General features: G+C 62.7%; 1 protein-coding gene across 4 annotated transcripts in view; it reads right to left on the bottom strand.

Annotated features, from left to right (window-relative positions):
- Mta1 (metastasis associated 1) overlaps positions 1–15,629 on the bottom strand; it is a 37,353-nt gene that overhangs the window by 11,756 nt on the left and 9,968 nt on the right. For 3 of the 4 annotated variants that reach the window (XR_003584341.2, XM_027946565.2, XM_027946562.2), the window contains exons 2-7: positions 13,027–13,094; positions 9,442–9,535; positions 6,345–6,395; positions 5,662–5,788; positions 5,527–5,590; positions 3,020–3,137 (exon numbers count right to left, since the gene is read on the bottom strand). Coding sequence is in view for 3 of the 4 variants with exons in the window: in XM_027946565.2 (XP_027802366.2) it covers positions 3,020–3,137; positions 5,527–5,590; positions 5,662–5,788; positions 6,345–6,395; positions 9,442–9,535; positions 13,027–13,094 (522 nt within the window). In the remaining variant the exon portion in view is untranslated. The remainder of the gene's footprint in view (positions 1–3,019; positions 3,138–5,526; positions 5,591–5,661; positions 5,789–6,344; positions 6,396–9,441; positions 9,536–13,026; positions 13,095–15,629) is intronic. The other variant, XM_027946566.2, reaches the window with a different exon arrangement.

The raw sequence follows: 15,629 nt of genomic DNA on the forward strand, positions 1-15,629 counted from the left end.
GCCTCGTGACCCTGGAGGACAGCACACATGTGCACACACACACACACACACACTCCAGGGAAGAGCTGTGTGACCCTCTAGGCCGGTATACACGCGCGCGCACACACAAACCCCCCACTGAAAGGCCTCCTGGCCCTGGAGGCCAGCCCAGGACACACTCTACACTGACTGGGACGGTGGGGTGCAGCCGTGTGGCATCAGAACTTGGAAGGCCTAGTGAGCCCGGCGAGGTGCCTGCCGCTGTCCCAGGGTCCCAGGGGGAGCAGGAGGTCCTGGCAGCCAGCTGCCAACCAAAGAAGAGGAGCTGCAAATTCCACGCAGCTGTGACAAGAAGCATGCTCCATGCGCTTTCAGTCACATGGGGCCACATCATGTGACACCTGCTGGATGCCACGGCAAGAGTACAGCTGGGCGATGTGGTGGAGGACAGCCCCACACCCCAGGATGCTCGCTGCTGTGCTTCTGGGCGGAGAGGAGGTTCCTGTGCGGCAGAGGCCCCGGAGTCTGTCCTGAGCAGGGCCAGCCTGACCGGAGAGGCGGGGAGCCCACAGCCGGCCCCTGGCCGTCTCTCCGGCCCAGGGCCACGTCTGTGATTAAGTGAAACACCAAGGCTCACGTTCTGCAAGGTGCCAGCCAGCTTCCCTGGGGCCCTTGGCAACGATGTACCGTGCGACCAGGGATGGCCTCAACTTGGTGCTGGAAATGGAACAGGTGTGGGGTCCTGGGCGGGACCTGGGCCAGGATGTCTCCAAGACCCTCGCAGGGACAGCTCTCCTGGACCCTGCCTGTGAACAGAGCTCACCACATGTCCAGAGGAGGTCAGGCCTGTGACCAGGCAGCTGAGTGGGTCCCGGGAAGGAAGCCCAGTGCTGCAGATGTGCGGATGGACCCAGGAGGGGTCCCAGTGAGGCCCACAGGGAACTACTCGGGTCCCCAGTGCTGCAGAGGGTGTCCTTCTGGTATGGCCTGGGGTCAGGGGCACATGGAGAACTGGGGTGCACCTCCTGCCCCCCAGGCCAGAGCCACGGGCTGAGTCCCTTCCTCTCCTTGGTCACAGTCACTCCTGTGACACCTCAAAGCTAGAGGGCAGCAGGGCCCAGCAGAGGAGGCCATCACGTCTGGCCCCTCTCCTAGCAGCTGGCAGGAGGGTTGCCGAGCCCTGCTCTCCAGGTCAGGCCCCATGGCCAGGGCAGGGACCTTTCAGGCTCTCCTGGCCTCCTGTCCAGCAAGCACACAGCACCAGGAAGGAACAGTGGGTTCCAGTGACAGGTTCCAGGCGAGGTCCTCTGGCCTTCACAGCCCCTTGCACAAAGGGACAGTGTCCTCAGGACCTAAATTCACGTATTCTACAGCTGAGGCCTCTGCTGCATTCCCAAGTCCCTGCCCTGGCCAGGATGGGTGGCAGCTACACCAGGAGGCCAGCACGCGGCCTGGTTCTGGCTGCCTCGAGGAGGCCCCAGAGTGGCACGAACAGGGTAAAGAGGCTGAGCCACAGGGCAGAGCAGAGGGTGGGTGGCCTCCTGCCCACAGGGCACATAGAGAAGTCCATCCACATCTTGAAGGCGCCACAGGACAGCCCTCTAGGAAGGGCACAGCTGAGCACGCCCAGGTCCCCAGCTGCCTCTCAGCTCAGCCTGGTGCGTCACAGGCTCTTGGATCCGGCCAGCCCCCGAGAGAGGAAAGGAACACAGAGCCAGGAGGCACGGAAACAGGCACATCAAACAGCGCCGGGGACGCACATGGCCAGGCCAGCCCAAGTGGCCTGGGGGTGCCACCGGTACAGGCGCGCAGCAGCTGAGCCTGCCTCGGAGAGCTGCGGCACTCCGACCACAGAGGGGGACAGGCTACGAAAGGAAGAGGGCTGGGGAGGAAAGACACGGACCAGCTGGGACCAGGAGGACCAGGGCCACGAAGTACCTGGGGCAGCCTGCGCCCTCCAGCTTGTCCCTGCCGGGTGCCAACACTGAGGGCTGCTCACCTGCAGGGTCCTCGCAGGGCCAACCTGAGGGACGCAGGGGCAGAGCTGTCAGCCCAGGAGGCCAGAGCCTGCCCTGATGAGGGCCAGGAAGGCGAAGGGAGAAGAACAGGGACCAGGAGGCCAGAGAGGCTCGACAGCCTGACTGGACCGCAGCAGAGCTGGACACAGAGCTCAGACCGGGGCAGCGCCACTCGGGAGACAGGGAGCAGGGTAGCAGGGGCTCCAGAGCCAGGGGCAGGCTGGCTCAGTTGGCAGAGGACAACTACCAGGAGGTGGGCACATCCGCATCAGAGCTCAGCCGGCAGCAGCCCTCGCAGGACAGGTGACAGCCCCTGCAGAGCGCCTGGCTCAGAGACAACAGCCCCCCGGCCCTGGTACGCCCAGGTCCCCAGCTGCCTCTCAGCTCAGCCTGGCGCGCCACAGGCTCTTGGATCCGGCCAGCCCCGGGAGCACACCACCTCACCCAGAGCCTCACCAGGCCGTCGTCCCACACACCAGCAAAGAGAACATGTGCAAACACACGGGCCACCCGACTCAGACCCGCACCCGTGGACAAGGGCTCAGAAGCCTCGACCCACGACCCACAACCCACAGTCCTCGACTCCCAATGGGGCTGCTGAGCGAGCCCAGGAGGTGTCCAGCTGCTCATCAGGAGGTGAAGGCCAGGTGTTCAGGGCTGGGAGGGGTGGGCTGCCCCCACGTGCAACCTGCCACCCACCCTCACGCTGCCCCAGGCCAGGCGCACAGGAGGCTAGTGGACTCCCAAGCTTCAACAGGAACCGAAACTGCCACAGCGAAACAAAACACCAGCCTGCCCGCAGTGGCCCCCGCTCCTCCCGGGGTCCCTGCTTCCAAGTGCCATCCGACACTTACCGGGGCAAGGGGGCCCAGGGCAGCAGCCTGTGCCCACCACTGCTGACACCACACCTGACCGGCACCCTGCCACGGGCCCGGCACGTGCACGCCTCACAGCCACAGACACCACGTCCCAGCCAAGGTGGACGCCCAGGAGGCACCACGAGGGCCCTGGGCCACACCCACCTTCTCTCAGCAAGTCGGTGATGTCGGCCTGGTACCGGTTCCCCACACGGATCTCCCCTTTATCAGCCAGCAGCGTCTTCTGCTGTGGGTCGTAGACTAGGGAATAGAAGAAGAAATCCTGAAAAACACCACACACAAGACACAGGCGTCAGAGACACGCCTGCCTGTGACCCGGGGCGGACACAGGCTGCTACAGCACCAGGAGGAACGCAGAGTGAGGTCAGCAAGGGCCCAGAGACTACGTCTAGGATGTCCTTCTGCTCAAAAGCTGGAAACCACTGGCTGAGAAGGCTGAAACAGGAGGATCCCGAGTCGAGGCCAGCCTTAGTAACTTAGCAAGGCCCTGTCTCAACGTGAAAAATAAACAGGACTAGGGACGTGGCTCAGGGCAGACGGCTGTTCTTCAGCGGGGTTCCATTTCCAGTACCAAAAAAGATAAAAGGTCCGTAAGAGCAACAAAAGATAAGGCCACTCTGAACAGGCCCAACAAGCCGCAGACAGGCAGGCCTTCCTAGCCCGATGGACAGCTGTCCCTGCAGTGGCAGGTCACTGCTTCTGCAGACGGCCTCTGCCCCTCCCCAGGTCTGTGTGCACCCCAGACCTCGGCCGCCAGGCTCCCCCAGCACGAGAACTGGCATGATGGTGCCATTTCCGACCCTGCGGGTCCTGCACTTCATGCCTGAGGTCCAGCCCTGTTCCCTGGGAAAGGACTGCAGCTTCTGGGTTGCTGGGGACACCTGCACCCTCCTGGGCAGGCTGTTCTGAAGAGCGGACCCCTGGGTTTCCGTCCTGCGTGCTCGGCTCCTTCTGGCTGTCCTGCTGGCCCTCGTCCCCCTTCGCTCTGAAAACCACCAACTTTTCTCTTGGCAGCTGCACTGGACGTCAGCACTGCATGGAGCCTGGTCGGGAGAGCTGGCCGCCCAAAGGGTCTAATCTGATTTTCCCCAGGCCTGGGCCCTTGCCCCAACCCTGCCAGATGGGCCTCTGGGTGGGGCTGCCTGACCATGGTGCCTGTGGCTGACCGGGCACAGCCTGGGCTTCCCCTGGAAACTGTGAGCTTCTTGATCAGGCAGGTGGAAAACAGGCGTCCAGGGCTTTCCTGGCCTCTGCCTGGGAAATGAGCAGCGTCCAGCAACACCACCCAGGCCGTGTGCACAGGCCCTGCACTAGGAAGGGCCCCTGCGCCCGCCACTCCACCACCAGCTCTTCTGTTCAAAAGGGCTGTCCAGGGGCCGGGTGGGGCTTGCGGCCGAGCGCTCGCCTGGCACGTGCGAGGGGCTGGGTTCCATCCTCAGCTCCACAAAAAAACAAAACAAATAAAAATAAAGGTATTGTGTCCAACTACAACTAAAAAGATATTTTTTTTTTTTAAAAAAAGGGGCTGTTCCTGGGCACCTGTCAGCAGTGTCACCCGTGCCACCCTGTGGCTACCACCAGGGTCCTTCCAGACTGCTCTCCACACTCCTCTGTGGACAAATTCCAGGGCCTCCTGGAATCTGGTGCACCCTCAGGTGGAGCCCGTCCCCAGGATAGACTGCACACCATCCCTGGTGGTGCCCTGACCCCTGGCCACAAGGGGCAGGGTGGTGCCTGGAGCAGGCCGCAGTCTCACGCGGCCCTCGCGGGGCCTCTGTCAGGTCTGTTTCTGGGCTGTGTGTGGCAGGAGTAGGGCTGAGGCCAAGAAGACACAGTCACTGTCTCCACAGCGTCCCCATCCTGAGGGAGGACGGGCTGAGCTCACCGTCTGGCTCCCACAGCGCCTGGGCCTCGATGTCACCCCTAGGGACACACAGGGAGGCCTCATCCCTGCCAACCTGAGCAAGTGCAGGAGGCTGGCTGAACTGGAGTGCACAGCCACCACCTGGGCAGCAGAGCCCAGCGGAGAGAGGGTCCCAAGCTGGGAGACATGTGAGCCCCTTACCTGACCCAGGGGTCCCCTTAAATCCACCCGATGCCACACAACCTCCACACAACCGACTCGTCCAACAGCCGCAGCCTGTCCGGCCTCAGGAGACCTGCTGTCCCCACCGGCCAATCCCACAACATCCTTGGCCTCTGTGCTCCCCAGGGACAGGCAGCCCTGCCTGGAGGCACCTGGGTCATCACAACCTGCGCGGTGGCAGCCGGTGGGCCACGCTGCCCTGTGAAAAACCCGCCTGCTCAAAATGCCAGCAGTGCCAGGGCTGGGGACAGGGTGGCCTCAGCAGGATTCCATCCACTCGCCATATATGGCCAACTGGGCCTCGAGTGGCCCTGGAGGACAAGCTGGCAGTGGAGGCAGGAGGGCATGCCTGCTCTATGGTGGTCAGGCAGGGGGCACCTAGAAGGGAGGGAGCCTGGGGGCTGCGGCCACGGGACACCAGAAGCGACCATCAACACTGGCCCCAGGACACTGGGGTAAGGAAAGGCCAGGCCAGGCCAGGGGAGGACGAGGTTCCTGCCAGGCTGAGGGTGGGGACAGGGGCCGTTTCACAGAGTAGCCAAGCAGACGGCGGGCTGGGCCTCACCTCGCGCTCCAGGTAGGACTTGAGCGACTCGGTCTCGTTGAGCAGGGTGACGCTGCACTTGCCCCTGGAAGAGAAGGACAAGCAGGTGGAGGAGAGGCCGGCAGCGGGGCCCCGGGCAGGGGCCACGGGAGCTACCTGATGTGGGTGGCGGGCAGAGACTCCAGCTGCCGGGAGAGGAACAGCTCCCGGTGCCGCAGCTGGTGCTTCAGCTTCTCGGGCAGGTCCACCATCTCCGGGTTCTCCACCTCCTCCTCCACTTCCCCTGAAGGACAAAGAGTCCCCATCAGGGGGCTGTGCCGACACCTGGCTGCCGGCCCCAGGTCGGACCCCACGTGCAGGTGCCAAGTGCAGGAAGGCCACCTCCCTGCCTGCCACTCCCCTGCCCGCCCCGAAGCAGCCCAGGAGCCCTGGACAAAGCCCCATGGGTGCTCTGGCACCCCAACAGGCCAGTCCTCTGGGCCTTATGAAGAAGAAGAGGACATGGTGTCCAGTGTCAACCTTGAAAGCAGCAGGCCCGAGAGAGGAAGGAAAAGAAAGGGGCGGCCACAACACATCAAGGGCAAGGCGGCCAGGGGCAGAGACCTTCAGCCCTGGACCCCAGCCTCCAGTCCCCAAGGCCAGATGGCCCTGCACAGCCTCTGCAGACCTCCCTGCACCAGCAGGACTCCCCTTGGGGCCAGGCCACAGCAAGCTCGGGCGGCAGGCCTGACAGGGGGAAGCCCTCCTCAGCCGGCCGGCGGGGAACGTCCGTCCCCCAGCGCACCCCCGCCCGCCCGGCACAGACAGGAGGACGCCTCCTTGCAGAGGCGGGCTCTTACCTTCCTCGCCGGTGTCCGCCCCGGGTCCGGCCTTATAGCAGACTGACAGGGCTACATAACAGACAGACAGCACCCGGTCGGCAGCTGGGCGCCAGTGCCGGCCGCTTGTTCCCTGCCCAGGGCCCGGACCGAGGAGACACGGGGGCCACAGGCCTCCCGGTGGGAGGGCAAAGACCACCCGACTGAAGACCCCTCAGGCTCTGCATCCCACCCCGCCGGCCTCAGCCTCCTGTCGCCCCAGAGCTCAGGTTGCCCCCACACTCTGGTCCCGCGCCACCGCGATCACTGCCAAAGACCTCCCTGCAGGCGGCTCCTGCCCACCCTCGCCAGATCACTCCTCACTCAGGACCAGCCCCTGCCCAGCAGGACAGGAGAGACCGTGAGTCCCTCTCTGAGGCTGTGCGCAGACCTCAGCCAGCATCTCAGGCAGCTTGGCAGCTGCCCCTGATCTGTACCAGAAAACGACTGAGAGCCTGGCGTGGTGGGCACGCCTGCAGGCCCAGCTACTAGGAGGCGGAGGCAGGAGGGTCTTCAGCTTGAGGCGGGCCTGGGCAACTTGGCAAGACTCCATAAAAAGGCAAAAAGGCAAAATACTTTCTAGCCTGTCACATTCCCCAAAATTGGGGGTTGTGGAATGGTGCTCCCCAGCGGCCCACACTTGCCCAGTGCTATCCATCTGGGGACGCTACAAGCCACTGTCACCCAGGGCCCAGCTCCACTTGCCGGCCCGGGCCTGTCGCTCTCTTCTGCCCCCCTGTGGTCATTGCAGGAAGTCATGGCACCTCTGGGCCCCAAGCCCCCAGCCCCTCACAGCTCAGGGACAGGGTGTGGGGAGTGGGATCTGTTCCACACGGACCTGGAGTGTCCATCCCACCAAGTTGCCCGCCTCGCTGCCCGTGGAGCAGGGGCGCTGTGCACAGCAGTGCCTGCCCCAGCAGCCTGGAGCCCTGAGTTCAGAACAGCAGCCGCGTCCTGATGCACAGCCCTCAGCTCCACGTGGAAGGCAGCGTTTGCTCACGCCAGCCTCATGCTAGGGACAGGCGGGTCAGGACCCAGCCAGCATCTGGGCCCATGGGTAACACTGGCTTCATTCAGGTCCTTAGACGGCCTGTCCACCAGCTCCACAGAAGCTCTTAGAAGCTCCAAGATGTCCCCACCCTTCCAGGCTCCCAAGCGGAGCAAGGCCCCAGGGCAAGACCCTGTGGCAGCCCATGTACACCTCGCGCCTCCACCTCCCCCAGGACACCCCTCGTGGGTGAATCCTGGGGCAGGTGGCAGTCCCTGTTCTTTCCCCAAGTCCTTTTCCAGATGGGGACACCACTCACTAGCCACTGGAGGCACACGCTGCCTTCCTGTCCCACCCAATCTTGCTCCCAAGCCCTGGCCTCGATTTGGAGGGCTCTGGGCAGTTCAGGTGACGAGCCCCCCCAGGAAGGCCTGGGAAAGGGCTGCTGTGCCCCACCGGCCTCCCGCCTGAGGCCACCTGGGTGGGAGGCTTCCCCCACAGGGCTCAGGAGCCCAGGCTCCACTGTGGGGCTCAGGCCCCGGCTGCAGGGCCTCCCTGGCCTCGGCCTTCCTACCAGGGGGGTTTCCTCCTGCAAGGCCACGGCCACGGCCACAGGGCACTCAGGGTGAACACGAGCACAGGGGACGTGGCCCCGAGCAGTCATCAGGAGCCAGCCACAGACTTAGGGCCCTTGACCCCTGCCCCACCCCAGGCCCAGCTCTTGGGTTTACAGGAAGCTGGACAGCGGGGCTCTGTGGGCACCTTGGCTGCCGGCATCCCAGAGTTCAGGAGACCCTCCCACAGGATGCCCTCCAGCCCTGCCCTCATCTCCAGAGTCCCCTCCTAGTTCCCCACAGCCACTGGCTGTCCTCCACAGGAACACCGGCCCCCCTGGGCCCCTGACCCAGCAGCAAGGTCCTTGCCAGAAGTCCCCACAGGTGATGGCTGGTCTGTGACCAACAGGGCACTGACACAGGGCCTTCTGGACGGGGCAGGTGTACCCTGAATGACCTCTTCTTTCTGAAGCATCTTCCAACCAAGACTATGGATAAGCACTGGGGTGTCCCCAGGACCACCCACCTCGTTGGCCCTGGCTCCACGCCCCCTCAGAGGCTGGGAGGCCCAGAGGGGGAGAGGAGGCCACCAGCCTACACATCCTGCCTCTCAAAGGTCCTGCAGAGGATGGTCAGCGAGGCCTCCCACTGCCTGGCACCACAGGGCTGGGCTCATGTAATGTTTGACCTCCCTCCAGATGTGCACTGGAACCTGTCACGGGGGGCTACAGGTGGGGTCTCTCCCCACCAGCAACAAGAGACTTGGAGACCACACCTGATGACCTCGCACTTAGCCTGGGTGGACAGCACCCAGCAGCTGGAACCGCCATGGTCCTCATCACTGGAGGACACCCCTGCACTGACCAGTCTCATGGCCCCCAGGCAGATCCCACCCCAGATGCCCAGACACATGGCAGCCATAAGCTGTCCCCACATCTACCTGCACCTGCAGCCAAGAGCTGCACAGAAAGCACTGCCTGTGGCCACGGTACATGGACCCAGGGCCAGGTTACCCTCCTCTGCCCGCAGATGCACAGAGAGCTCGGTGTCAAGTGTCCAGCACCCAGCAGCCACCCAAGGCTCAGGCAGCCTTGCCCCAATGTTACAACCCCCAGATCTCAGCCCCGTGCGTGACAATACTTCAGGGTGAGAGGCCAGGCCCCAGGGATGACAAGGGCCGCTTCCAGGCACTGGAAAAGAAAGTCCCTCTGAGCCGTGCTCACCAGACTTCAGGAGGGAGGGATTTTTTCCTGAAGACGCCACTTCCAACCCCCACAGAAACCTTCAGCAAAGTGCAAACAGGTGCTGCAGAGCAGTCCCACCTGGACCCGCACCTGGCCCATGGGGTGTCCACGCCAGCACCCCACCAGGGCCTGTGCACCTGCCTGGGACCCTGCAGAGGTACCCATGGGCGCCCAGACTGAGAGCAGAGGGCAGAGCAGGTGGCAGAGGGTGGCCGCAGCGAGGCCAGGACCCCAAAGCAGACCCGGGGGCAGGTGCCTGGAGCCCACGCCCTCCCGGGCACAGGCCGACTCACTTGCATGCTTGTCCGCCAGGGCGATGAGGGTGCTGGAGATGTCGCGCCTCCGGTAGAAGCACACCACCTTGGCCTCCACGTTCCCGTTGGCCGTCTGCAACAGCAAGGCAAGCAGCTGAGCCCCTCAGCACAAGGAGGGACCCCGATGGAGCCTGGTCCAGCCCCACCTGAGTGCCATCCCTCAGGACTCCAGGAAGGGGACACGTCCCCAGTGCCCCAAGCAGTGAGCAGGAGGAAGGCATCCCTCTGACTCCTCCAAGGCCATCACAGCAAGGGGACCTAGGCAGGGGTGCACCAGGACCCAAGCCCACACCCTGACCCTCTCCTCACCCTCAGTGGGCTGTGGGAGAACCAGGAGCAGAAGGCCCTGGAAGGGCAGGACCTCGTCCAGCCTAGGAGCCAGCCCCTCCCACCACTCCCATGACCCGGACGGCAGCCTCAAGGTGGAGGGCTGAGCCTGCGGAGAGCCCCCACCCAGGCCCTGCCTGCTTCCCCTGGAAGTGCCCAAGGACGGTCTGGCCAGAGTCCAGCCAAACCCAGCTCTGCCTCTGGTGCAGGCCAGTCACCGCCTCCCTCTGGCCTGCACTCTACCGGGTCCACCAGGAGGGCAGATGGCAGGAGACTTGGACCCATGTGAGAAATGGCCTCCACCCCGGTGGGACCTGGATGCAGTATACACTCACTGGACACGGCGCTGCCCAGGGAACCATCCCTGAACTACTGGGAGCTCACCAGAAGTGTCTCACCCAGGGGGGTGCAGGCTACTGACCAACCACCGTGGAACCAGCCAGCGTGACCAGGCACCAAGTGTCAGCACAGCCCCACCTGGCGTGGGTGACATCCACCCTGGGGTGGAGAGCCTGCACAGGCTCCTGCAGTCCTCCTACCTGACTCCACTTACTGATCTGCCAGTCCTTCACGTACATCAGTGTGGACCACAGACACCTGCCTCCCCTTACTGATCCAATGGTCCACTTACTGATCTGCCAGTCCTTGGCGTTCGTCAGTGTGGACCACAGACACCTGCCTCCCCTGGAGCTGGTTCGGTCATGGCCCCTAAGAGCTCACACACTGACTGCAGGCTTACTCCCCAGCTGAGGGAGGCAGGGCCTAGCGGAATAGAGCGAGGTTACTGGGCAAGGCCTCCAAGCGGGTACTGGGCCACAGCCCTCCTGTGAACAGGCCCCCTCCACTCCTGCCACAATGACCTGCACCGCCACAGGCCAAAAGCAACAGCCCAAGCAACCATAGATGGAAACCTGGTTTCAAACATGAACCAAAATAAACCTTTTCTGGGGCTGGGGTTGTGGCACAGTGGCAGAGCGCTTGCCTCGCACATGTGAGACGCTGGGTTCCACCCTCAGCACCACATAAAAATGAATAAACAAAATACAGATATTGCATCCACCTATAACTAAAAAAAGAAATAAAAAAATAAACTTTTTCTCCTTTTAAGCCAATTATCTCGGGTATTTTGTCACAGCAATGAAAAGCTGACATAGCTATAATCCACCACGACTCTATCCTGGCAGTTAAGCTGTCAGGCTGTGACCACTGGGAGCTCACGCAGTGGGCTCCCAAATCCCGGTGACAGGTCCCACCACATTAGAATGAAGAGTATTTATTTGCAACTTCAGAGTTTACTAAAGCAACACACAGGGTCTGCAATCTCAGTGCATGCCATGAGACTTGCATGACACAATAGCAGCCTCTTACAGAATTCAGGTCCCTTGGACGCTGCCTCCCAAGTCCACCAACCATCACTACAGACCAGGCCTCCCCGCCCCCCACCCAGCCCCCTCTAACCTGCCTCCACAATACTGTAATTTTGGTTGAATCACTTTTGGTGTCTGTGCTCTGATCACATACAACCACACAGAACTGCCGAGCCCCTCACTCCCCACCTGGGCCAGCTACTTCCCAAGTGCACAATGCAGCGTCTTCCCACCTGCCCGTGCTGTGTGACTGCCACGGACCCTACGTGCACGTCAGAGACCACTGAGCACGTACACATCCAGTCCTCTCCTGGGGACCCTGGCTGGGGAACCCTCTACTCCTTCCCCAGGTCAGCTGCCTGGTCTGCTAGCGCACAGTCTCCCCAGCCTCCATCCAGCCCCACGGGGCCACTGTGCAGCTGGGCGCAGGGTCTACGGGGCTCACCAGGCCTTGGCCCACCAGCCTGCAGAACAGCCTGGAGGGAGACAGAGCCCGGCTGTGTGCCCCTAAATACCACCTGCCTTCCTCTGAAAGCACCTTATCGCCCCTGCTCTGGATTCCTTCCTGGGCTGAAGGGGGCCGTCTCAGGCCCAGGGCGCCTCCTTGCTGCCTAGGACCCGCTTCCCTGCCTGGCAAGGCTTGCATTTGCTGTGACTCCCGTCCCGTGAGCGCTGTGCCGCTGGACCAGTGCCCGTGTTCTGATGCTCCTCGTCCTTCCACCATGAGTGTGAGGGCCACCCTTGTCCAACTCCCCCTGCACACGCCTCACTAGCTCACCTGGCCTCCGCTGCTCCTCCAAGGACCCCGTGGGCTTTCCACCCCACATCAACTCGTCTTCCTCCTGCACACAAGTCCCTCCCAGACTCCTCACCCCCTGCCACCGACCTCTGGTACAGGCTGGAAAGCCAGGCACCCAGGCTGCAGAGGGACAGGGTGGGCACCATGGTGCTGCGGGCACTGCGGGTGCCCGTGGCGTGCTCTGGCAGCCCCAGGAGAAGCTCTTCGGTGCTTTCTCGTCCCCTGAGTGTGGGTCCCATGGCATCTGCTGCTCCAGTCCAAGGCAGGGCTCTGCCAGCTGCCAGCCCCTGGAATCCTGAAACCTCTCCTGGCTGGCTGGCGGCACTGCCCTGCTGCTGCTCTGCCTGTGACACTGAGCACAGTGGCTGTGGCTGACAGCCAGGGCCATCAGGCAAGTCACCCAGCTGCACTGACATGGTGTCAAGGGGAAGGGCAGCAGTGCCCCTCACAGGCTAGTGCTGGGACCAGCGATGCCAAGCACAGGCTGAGGACCAGGCAGGCACACCTAGGTGTGCCACGCTGGCCCGCTGCTAATGCCACAGACCCCGGAAGTGGGTTTCCGATGGCCCTGGCTGGCAAGCAGCTGCCCCAACCCCCCACCTGCCGTCCCCACATCCTGCTGAAAGGCGAGACACCCCTCCTGTCAGGCCCCCAGCTTGTCATGGCGCCTGCTGGGTGTGTGTGGCCACCAGCTCCCCGACACTGCAGAGAGCAGGACGGCGTGGCTGACACCCGCCTCCCCACCACGCTCTGTGGCCAGGTGAGCCTGGGCCTGCTGAGAAGGTGCAGACAAGTGCCTCTTGTCCGGCTCGGCAGCAGCAGTTTGGGGGTGGCGCAAGGCCACACCGGGCATGTTCTCACAGATGCCTGGTCATAATCCCAAAGAAACCACCAGGGACTCACCTGGGCCTCTCCCAGAGAGGGACCCAGGTCTAGGCAGATGATGCGACAAGGTCACCCAAAGGTCAACTCTGAAGCCCAGCGCAGGCCACTTGGGCTGGAGCTGGTAGACGCAAGTGGAGGGAGGGCAGCAGCCCTGCAGGCCCGCCCCGCCCAGCGGCCCGGCACTACCTTGTTGAGCTCCTCGATCCTGCGGATCAGATAGGGGTTGCTGGAGGAGTTCTCGAAGTAGACGTAGTCTGCAAGAGATGGAGCAAGCGTCACCTGTGGCCGACCCCAGGACCCTGTCCCATGCACCTGTGGCCTGCCTAACCTCCCACCACACTCAGACTCTCCTGCCCAGGTGCCCAGGCCTCATGCAGCCCGCCTGGCACAGGAGCCCTGCCCTGCTACCTCAGGGCTAGCACACAGGGAGCAGAGGGCGCACCGCCAGGCTGCCCAGGAGGCGACCGACACCACCTGCCCAACAGGTGGTGCAGGACCAGAACTCAGCCAGCAGTGTCTACCCAGCGTGCTGGTGCCAACGCTTAACGTTCAGGCCTCCTGGGAGAGGCTGTGGGGACCAGCTTCCCTGCACGGCCTAGCTCTGGTGCTGCCCCAAGACCCCATCCAGATGGGTGTGTCCCCACAGACCATCTCAGCACAGGGTGCTCCAGCCTTGTTAGCTCCCCCCAAAACCACACAGAATGTGTGCCAGGGCCTCCCAGGCTGTGGCAGGCACAGAAATGGGGCAGTCACCCCTAAACCATGGCATCAGCCTCACCCAAGCTCAGCGTCCAGGACTGTGACACCGAAGGTGCCAGCAGCCTGGGACCCCTGAAGTCAGGCCTCTCACTGACTCCACAGACAGAGTGCCCATGTGTTCTGGGGGCCAGAGGTCAGCTGGGGCCCAGGAAAGAGGAGGCCTCTCTGCCGCCGCCAGGCCCCAGGTCCTGGAGCAGCCCAGCTGAGTTCTGCCATCCCATGTGCCCCTCACACAGGGCTGACCAAGAGGACATGTCAGCTGCAATCAGCCCAAATGCCCACGAATGGGAAGAAGCAGCAACGGAGGACCAGCACAGATGAGCCCGGCCACTTCAGCCACTGGCTGGGAACTGCACGGTGGCACCTACTGGAGGCCTCGGGAGTGGGCACACACCCCTGCACACCAGGTGCTGCCCCCACCACTCCACAGAGCCAGATGTGGCTGGTGCTCAGGGCACAGCGCCACGGTGAGCAGCAGCCAGATGCAGGGCTGCAGAGAGGGGCCCGGGGCGGGAAGGGTCTGCACTGAGACTGCGCCCTGCTGGTCCACCTACAAAGGTAACCAAGTTCACCTAATCACGCACTCAGCTGATGTCATCACCCGTAGGTTACATTTTGACAAAAGTGGATTTTTTAAAAAGGGTCTCAAAGCAATAATCTTCCATTCTTGTAAATCAGATACAGAACAGATCATAAACTGGGCAGGACAGTTCAGGCCTATAATCCTACCACTTGGGGGCTGGGGAGAAAGGAGGATTGCAAGTTTGAGGCCAGCCTCAGCAATTTAAGGAGACCCTGCCCCAAATAAGAAAATAAATTATTTAAAAGGGGGCTGGGGCATAGCTGGGTGGTAGACCACCTTGGGTTCAATCCTCAGTACAAGGACAAAAAGGAACAAACTATAAAACTCAGAACTGAAAACTGTTACTACGGTTGAACGCTGATGGAGAGGGAAGTCACTCGGTGGGGAGGGTGGGCAGCAGGCCATGTCGGCTTGGTGGGCAGTGCCCACCAGGACGGCCACCACAGACGGCCACTCGGAAAGGATGTGACACATGGGGCACCAGGTAGAGAGCGGAGGTGGTCCCCACCTCAACAGGAGTGACATCATGGGGCGGGACTGTGGTGACGTGATCACACACTTTGCCAGAGCAGAACTGTGGACACCTGATAAGAGTGAGCAGCACTGGGGGGCAGACACTGTGCTTTAGCAGTGGAGAGGACAGGAAGGCAGGAGGCTGGGCGCAGGACAAAGGGCCTCAGAGTGGTCGCAAGGACCAGCAGGGCTTGGCTAGCTCTAAGACAGAAGGCAAGGGCTGCAGACCACATCCAATGGGCACTCCAGCCACTCCTGCCATCGCCTGGGCATGCCAGCAGGCACCCAGGGTACAGCGAAAGCCCCTCGGCACAGGCAGGAGGACACCTGAAACACCCCAACATGTGCCATGGACTTGCAGCAAACCAGGATCCCCAGGTGCTTCTGAGAACCCCACAGCCCACGCCATGCACATCAGGGGACGATGAGTCAGAAGGGAGCCGCGTCCTGCGCCAGGACAGGGGCCTGCAGAGCAGCCGCTGAATCCACACAAGGAGCTGCAAGCCACAGGCACGAGGGTCCAGGGAGACACCAGCCCTGCTTCCAAGTGGCTGATCAATACCCAGAGACTGCAAAGGCCTAGGGCAGCACTCAGCAGACCGGAGCAACCAGGCACACTGGCCCAGAGCTGCCGCGCTCCCTCCGTGCTGCACAGCGCCCCACCACTGGCTGCTGCCCAGCCCTTCTACCGTATCTTGAGACAGGGTCTTGCTAGGTGGCCCAGGCTCCCCCGCCTCCACCTCCTGAGTCTTGGGGTCACAGGTGGACACAGTGCCCAGCCTGACTCTGTGGGAACGGGGACCTGGTGAGGCAGTCTGTGATCCAAACACCCAACACTGCCGGACGACTGGACCATGGCGTGGGTTTAGCCAAGTCCCACACCCTTCAGGACAAGCTCACAAAGGACACTGCCAAGCGCCCAGCAAACACGGAT

The sequence above is a fragment of the Marmota flaviventris genome, chromosome 2 (genome assembly GCF_047511675.1).
Source record: "Marmota flaviventris isolate mMarFla1 chromosome 2, mMarFla1.hap1, whole genome shotgun sequence".
NCBI lineage: Eukaryota > Metazoa > Chordata > Mammalia > Rodentia > Sciuridae > Marmota > Marmota flaviventris.